The sequence below is a fragment of the Chaetodon auriga genome, chromosome 12 (genome assembly GCF_051107435.1).
Source record: "Chaetodon auriga isolate fChaAug3 chromosome 12, fChaAug3.hap1, whole genome shotgun sequence".
Taxonomy (NCBI): Eukaryota; Metazoa; Chordata; class Actinopteri; order Chaetodontiformes; family Chaetodontidae; genus Chaetodon; species Chaetodon auriga.
The window spans coordinates 5,854,158-5,862,301 of record NC_135085.1 but is presented as its reverse complement, the minus strand read 5'-3'; the positions used below and the strand labels follow the sequence as shown (position 1 = coordinate 5,862,301).

The 8,144-nt window shown below is 45.7% G+C and overlaps 1 protein-coding gene across 1 annotated transcript in view; it reads left to right on the top strand.

Moving 5' to 3' along the window:
• The first annotated feature begins 4,919 nt into the window (after positions 1 to 4,919).
• pappa2 (pappalysin 2) overlaps positions 4,920 to 8,144 on the top strand; it is a 61,826-nt gene continuing 58,601 nt past the window's right edge. The window contains exon 1 of the mRNA XM_076746017.1: positions 4,920 to 6,089. Within this exon, the coding sequence (XP_076602132.1) occupies positions 5,099 to 6,089 (991 nt within the window). The 5' untranslated portion in view covers positions 4,920 to 5,098. The remainder of the gene's footprint in view (positions 6,090 to 8,144) is intronic.

Below are 8,144 nucleotides of genomic sequence, written 5' to 3'. Positions count from 1 at the left end.
TTTTTCTGTTTGTTTTTTTTACATTTTGACACAGCCCAGAAGTCCATGTCTTTAAATTGGACTTCTGGGCTCTGCAGAAAAAACGTACAGTGCAGCTTGATAGGAGAGACAGTACACAAAAGACAGATAATAAAAAAGATTAAAAGGTGTGCAACTTGCATATAACATCAGACACAAATAACAGTTTTAGCTTCTAATTTGAACATGCTGAATACTCCACACAGGCAACAACGGACTCTGAATGAGAACCTTTGAGTTGGACACCTGCAGTACTGTATATATACACCATGTTGCATTTGTCCCCCTCGACCCCTTTCCCTCCCCCGTCCCTATTTTATACCAGTGGTGGTGAAAAGCTTGCCTTCTTTCTTTCTCCCCTTTTCTTCTTTCTCCCCCTCCTCATTTGTCCTGCACATCAGCCTGGATTTTCTCCTATTGGTTCCCCCTCTTTTGCATGAGCCAGGTTGTGTGTGTGTGTGTGTGTGTGTGTGTGTGTTTTGGGAATGTGTGTGGTGGTGGTGGTGGAGGGGTGGAGTTGGTGGGTCAGCAATGTTAGTGCGCTGGAGGTTAGTGCACGGCAGAGATGTAAGAGAGAAAGAGTGAGTGACACGGGGAAAATAATGAGGGTGTGTGGAGAAACGAATGAGTGAGGGAGGGAGGAAAAGTGTGTGTGTGTGTGTGTGTGTGTGAGGGGAAGACAGAGAGTGGGCCTCAGGGTCGGTGGGGTCAAGACCGACAAGCTCAGATGAAGGATAATCTGTGGAGGTCCCTTACAGCGGGGGGTGAGGCCCCGGTGGAGCACGCCCATTCAGACTTTCACACACACACACACACACACACACACACACACACACGCTCCACCACACACTGCACACCCCTCCATCGCTCTCTTCCTCTTTTTCTCCTCTGTCTCTTCTCCTTCATCCTCTCTTTCCCTCCCTTTTTTCTTGCTTTCTCTGAAGCCCACCCCTCCTTTTTCTCTTGTTTCCTTTTTTTCCAACACAGTTGCAGCTGGATTTCAAAGGGCACTTCGCCAGCAGAAAAAGCTGAATGTTTAGCAGGCAGATCCCTCAGTCAGGCAGGCTGGGATTGTGGAATTCCTGCCTCCCACTCTTTAGGAACCGTTTTTGCCCCTTCGGGGGCCCCTGCCATAACTGCCAGCGGCCTCCTCCTCCATCTCCATCTCGAGCCTCGAGCCAGGGCCCTGTTTGCAAATTGAGCCTGACAAAAAATAGTGGGGTCAGGGGGAGAAGAAAGGGGCAGCGTTTCAGATAGTGTGGAACAGCAGCAGCTGCCTATGGTAGCCACTGTTTTTTTTAATTATATCGTAGAGGCTTCATAATGAGCATATCACGATTGAATACATTTGTCTGCATTGTAAGCTCAAACGCAACTGCACAGATCCATCACGCAAAGGACGGACAGTTTAAAATCGTCAAGTGGTAAAGAAAACAAAACTGTATATTATAGCAATAAAGTTTTATAGAATTTTCAAGAACATTATAGATTTTGTTTGCGGTGTCTGGAAACATCTCAGCGACTACACCTGTCTTTTGAGTTAGGAGAGCCTGCACAAGCTGCCAAAAGCTATTTTTCCATTTGAAGGGTTTTTTTGATCAGTCAAAATATGAAAGCATATATGATAAGCTACAAAAACACACAGTCCGGATTGAGGAGAGAAAGGATCGGGACATTAAGCGGTTCTGCAACAGTTAAGTTGCAGTTGTCTTTTACTACATGACAAGATGGATAACATTGGAAGCGGTGCAAAACTCAGTGTGGGGTATTAGTGCAGGTAGATTCACTTACATTGTGCTCTGTGAGGACGCCTCCTCTGCTGGCTGAGCAGGGATGAAAAGAAAAATCTGGTCAATTTCTCCACGGTTAAATACAAAATGGTGCTCTGTGTGACCACGAGTGACCACACAGACCGTGTACAGAAACACTTCATGATAGAAAACAAAAACAGTATCTTGGAAAGGTAAAACTTTGAGAATGATGTGGTTGAAAGCTCCACAGAATGTGAGTAAGTGGACCTTCAGTTAAGAATTAGAAATGCATACAGGTTATTGGGTTTTTACATGATTTACTTATTAGAAATTTTGTTTATACAGCTAAAGCAATAAAATAGAATAATCAAAAAGCTTCATCGATTAAAAAATCTTACTAAGTTCCTACTAATCCTGCATATTTATGCTATTTTCAGTTGAATTACTATATGCTATATGTCTCCTTACATCCCTCCTGCTTCTCTTCCCCGTCTTACCCGACACTTCCTCTCCCTGTTGTTCTCAGCCCTGGCTCGGTTTACATGAGCATAAGAGTTCGGCACAAAGGGAGCAGGTAGCATATTTGGATGATAAAAAGCTTGCAAAAACCCTTTTCATGTGTGAGACAGATGTTGTGCCTGTCTGTGTTGTACCACTGAAGAGAGCCAGAGCATGAGTGAGTGAGCTAGAGAGATCAAGAGAAGGGGGTGGGGGTGGGGGTGGGGGGGGTGCAGGGGGGTGGGCTCACCTCTTTCACTTTGGAGAGACAGTGTGTTTGTGTGTGTGTGTGCGAGAGAGACAGAGAGGAAGAGGATGAGGGGTAGCAAGGGAGACATCAAACACACTTATGTTACACGGGCAAACACCCCTCCACCCCCAGCTCAGCCATCTCATCCACCATCATTCATCCATGTGCATATAGACTGTAGTGGAAAGTAACTCAGTTCATTCACTGTGCTTATACTTCAACTTCACTACGTTTCAGAGGCAAATTTTGCACTTTTTACACAACTGCATTTCTTTTACAGCGTGTTGCCGTGCACCGTCAGGCTTCACATATAAAACCAACGATGAACCATGACGCACTGCTATAGATTTAACTGCCCAACCATATAGAGAGTTCTATAAAGTAGCTCCAACTTTACCAGCTAACAGTAAAATGCTGCTCACACAGAAATGCATCATCCAGTATAATGACATAACGCTCACAGGAGACATTTTCCTCTCAATAAGGACTTTTATTGTTGATGCTTACATAACTTAGAATGTTATTTGTACAATTCTGCTTTACAACATTGTGCCAGTGGTGGAGGAAGTGCTCAAAGCCTTTACATAAGCCAACTGCAATATAAAAATCCTCAATTTCAAGTAGGTACGTACTATCAACATGTTATTATTATTGGTGCATCAATGTCGAAGTAGCATTTCACAGTAAGTTAGTTGAGGTGGAGCTGATTTTAACGGCTATGCATATTCTGCTAAGTGGGCAGTTTCATCCACAGCAGTGTGTGCATTTTACAAGATGTATTACGTTTTGCACAAAATCTTAATCTGCAATGTAACTAAAGCTGTCAAATAAATATTGTAGAGTAAAAAGTACAATCTGATGTGTTGTGGAGTAGAATGCTCAGGTAAAAGTACCTCAAGATGTATCTTAAGTATAGTTGGCTACTTTTAGTAATTTCCCGTGGATAACATTTTGAATGCAGGACTGTCTCTTAAAACTGATTTTTTTTTTTTTTTTTTTACAATCTTGTAGTTAAATAAAGCATCTGAATACCATTGAAGATGGATGGATAGATGGATGAGGTCAGAGCGGGAATAATAAACACATAAATAAACTTTACAACCCTCTTTCCTGACTCCCCTCTGCATCAGAGGGATGCACAGCGCAGGACTGGGCAGGGGGATGAGGAGAGAAGAGGATTTCCCTTGTAAAAACCCAAGTGTGAGGCAAGGGAAGGACGCCACCCACCCCTCCACCACAACCACCACCACCACCTCCACCACACTTCCCCTACTGGTGATGTCAGGGCGGGCAGGGGCTCCCTGATTAAAAAAAAAAACCCCTTTGGACTCGAGAGAATGAGAGAGAGAGAGAGAGGGAGAGAGAGAGAGAGAGAGAGAGAGAGAGAGAGATGGAGGAGTGAATGGAGGAGGATATTACTACTACTGCATGGACCGGTGCAGAGGAGCAGCAAGTCACTCTCTGAAGCGCACACAGACGCACAACAAAACCAAGAGGAGCTGACGCGCAGACGCCGAACCATGATTTAACGGACTAATCATTTTGTCCTCTCTCAGAAATTATAGAAGAGCCTCTGCTCAACAAGTAGGATAGCTGTTTTAGGGCTGGCACTTTGCACTGCACTTCAGTTTGCCACTGGAGTGACTTTTTTTTATTACTCTGATTCACCTTGCAGCCATATTTTGGAGCAGGACGCACTAAATGATGCCGCAATGGTCAGGTAAAAAAAAAAGAAAATTAGAGGCTTTGTGCAAAGTCAGTATGGAGTGAAATGATCTGATTCCACCTGATTTATTCACGCAAATAAAATCTGACATTTTTTTAAAAAAAGCAAAGGGAACCTCATCCACATTTTCCTCTGTGATAAAGTAACTGTTTGTGGTCATATCAAATTGGGAATCAGTGGAATCTGCGTGGAGACGCTTCACATAAACTTACCTCATGAGCTTACTGAAAGGCAGAGAGAAACACCGGTAGTGGGACGTTTTTCTACCTGTAGGCAGAAACAAAGTGACAGAGGCTACAGATATTTCGCAGACAGTAGCCCAGAGACTCAATGACTGCAAAGGAGGCACAGCGTCGCATCTGAAGATACGCGCAAAGTGCAGGAGTGGAGACTCACTGCAGCTGCGCCAGGACAGGATTTAGATGAACTTAGCTGCTGATCTGATTGTTTTCTGGGATTCTTCAGGAGTGCCTACTTCATTCAAAATCAACACCAAACATATACTACCAAGAACCTCAATATGCAATAAGTCCTTGTGAGAAACTTTGAATGTGACATCTTCTTATTTTAGTTTGATCCCTTCGGAATGCACTGATAGTTAATATTTGATTACTCTTCATTTGTTTACTAAAAAAAAAAAAAGAGAGGTTCATTTGAAATTGCAAAATCAGGCGAACTAAAACAGCGTTCTCTTTGATGATGGGTAAATGTGCGTAAATAAATCTAATAACCACAGTCTGGTGTGAGACCTCTTGCTGCTGACCTGAAAACCAGTGGCAGACTTTTAAGAGCTTCCCCCCCACCTCCCTTTATCGTCAACAAAACCCTGCAAAATACCTTCCCTAACCTGAGAAAATGTTGTTGATCAGACTACTGGCTATCTTCCTCGTCCTCATCACTAACACGTGGCTGCTCAACCCGGTTCGCTCCGATGCACTCAGCCGGTACAAACGCGCCATGGCCAGGCGGGCAGACCGTGAGCTCTCCAGGCTAGCAGGTGAACCCTGCACCGTCTCCGGCGTCTGGAGGTCCCGACGGCAACCCCGCTCCCTCTCCCCGTCCCAACACCGCCCTCCAGCGGCCCGTCCGAGGACACACACAAGCCGGAGAGAGCTGTACACTGTTAAGAGCGCTCCTGCGGTTTGTGCAGAAGGGTGCAGGTTTGATACCGGGGTGCACCGGGTCGCACCGGCGGGGCAGGATAAGGGAAGCTGGGGCGACAGAGAGGACGCAGCGGTGGGAGCGGGGAACGGATACGTTACGTTGCCTGAACAGAATTATGAGAAACGCTCCATAAATGACGAGAGATACCTAAATTATGATAGTATAAACGCCACACAACAGCCCGGGGTGTCTCTGCTGAAAGGCGACCGGCAGACAGCCTCGTCCTCGGGCCGCGCGCCGTCCTCCCGCGGTTCCCGCTCCAGGTTGAGCCGCAGCCTCGACGGGACGTTTCCTTACGTGGAAAAGGGCAACTCCAGTTGGGACAAAGTTTTCCCCGACAGCTCAACAAATTCCAGGGGGGTCCAGGTCCTCCACAGGCTGCAGCAGGGAGATGGAGACCAGCAGTCCTCGACCGGGACCCTGGAGGACGGTACCGAGGACTACTCCGGGGAGGTGGAGGAGGCGGACCCGCCGGCGAGCCTGCCCGCCGGCAGCTCCCCTCCCTGGGGGAGCCCCGTGCCTCGGGTGCCCCCCTCTTGGATGACCGCCCTGTACTTCAGCGGGCGTCGGGAGCAGCTGAGGGTGAAGCCGGCCACAGGGCTGGAGCTGCCGAGGGCCAAGTTCAGTCTGGAGCTGTGGGTGAAGCCCGAGGGAGGACAGAGCAACCCTGCAGTCATAGCAGGTGGGTGAAAACTGATCATAGCCACACACTGAAGTGGGGATGGATGTCCTGTGACAGTAGGTAGAGAAGTGACACCTCACTCCGCCTGGTCATTCTGCTTGTGTCTTTATCTGTTGGAGTATATTCACATCACCCTCCTGTTGGCTGTCATGTCTGCCTGCCTAGCATCCGTCAGTATCCAGCCTCTTCAGGGTCTTTCTCTGTCTGCTTCCCTGCTGTGTGCTTGTTCTCTTCCACTCTGGATCTCACTGTCATACACAGGTTCATGGTGCTGTATGTACTGTATGTTGTTGAAAATTGCATGTGACAGCTATACTGTATCTAGTCACTCTCAGAATTTGGGCTTGCCCTTGTAACAGCAATCTCAAACTCTCCTTCAGTGGTTTCCGAGGAAAAGATAGTGGTCAAGGTCAGACAAAGTTTATCCAGAGTTTACACCGTTTGGCTTCCGCTGCAGACACGGTGACAGCAGTGACAGACATCCCAGTGTTCAGGAACACATGGTGACATTTAGTGCTGAAAACAGTCAGATGATTCATCTCTAATTTGACTGAGAGAAAATCTATTTTGATTATTATATTATGATTGCTTGTCATATTACCACACATTCTCTGCTTTCAGCTTGTCAAATGGGAGAATTTGCTCAGTTTCACATGCCTGATTTATGTTATCGTGAATTTAATATGTCTGGGTTTTGGACTGCAGGCAAAAATGGAAATTTGAAGATGTCACTGTGGCCTGTGGGGAGTTGCACTGGACATTTGTCATTCACCATTGACGGCATAGAGACAGTGTCACCATGACATACTGTAGCTTGTCCAGCAGAGAGGAAGGTTTATTTATCAGCTGAAAATGTCAGAACGGGTCTTGGTCACACTAAAACAAGCAAGCAGAAAGAAATCTAAGGGATCAGTATCAAGATTGTTTGCTTCTGTTTTGTGTTCATGTTAATAACAATCATGTTATCACACAAGATGTAGTTATTGGATGTTTACACGGATCAGTTTCAGCCTCTAAACTCTCGTATTGTCGGTGGGATATGCACTCATGAACTCTGAAAACACAGCTCACTGTGGTTCCCTGCACACAGTAGCTGACGAGAGCTTACTGTCTATAAAAAGAGGAGGGTACCACCCTTGTGGTGTTCTGATGAAGGCTTGTTTGCCAAGATGTGTCAGCATAAGAAGTAAAATGGTAAACTGACACTCCGGTATTGAGATTTTTGTGTGTGCGTGTGTTTTTTCCCAGTTCATAAGTTTACCGTGCATGAACGGCAATGAATGGTCTCAGTTTTAAGCCTAATCGTGCAGTCAAACGACCAAAGTTAAGACAAAACCATAGTGACCACCACAGAAAAGCATGTCCTGACTCCTCTGGCTTGATCCCTCGCCATAGCTCGCACTACCCCTGTTTAACCTCTTGACCTTGGCATTTTTTAGGTTCTGGTTACACCCACTCTGACAATACTATAATGATGACGATTACAGGATAATCATTTGGAAAATAATGATGCCATTATAATGAGTATGATAGGATAATGACAAAGACGATGACAATGCTGCAGGATAACCATACTTCAGCGATGATGGTGGATGATGAACATATTGATGGCGGTGTGTTTCACTGAGTCTCTCTCCTCATCATTTCCCTCATTTAACCAGGTTGTTCACATGAAGATGAACATCACTGTTTTCCCAGCGAGCCACCATCAAGAATGCTGCATTTGAAAAGCTGCCCATTTGACACAACACATACATCAAACAAATTGAAAAGCTCTATGGTGCAGCACCACAGCTGTCCAGATAGTGAAAGAGACCACAAACTGTTATGTCCACTCACATTTACTCTGATCAAAGGTCTGACTCCATTACTCAACTTTTTCCCCCTCATTGCTTCCTTATGTGAGGGCGGCATTTTGTGGCATGGGCCTTTCTCTTTGTAGTGTCCTAAAGGAATCTGGAGAATACAGTGAAAAACAAACTCCCATTGTTTCGGCTAGACATGACACTGACATTAGTTTGTCTTTTAATGGTCAGTGATGATCTTATAAATCTA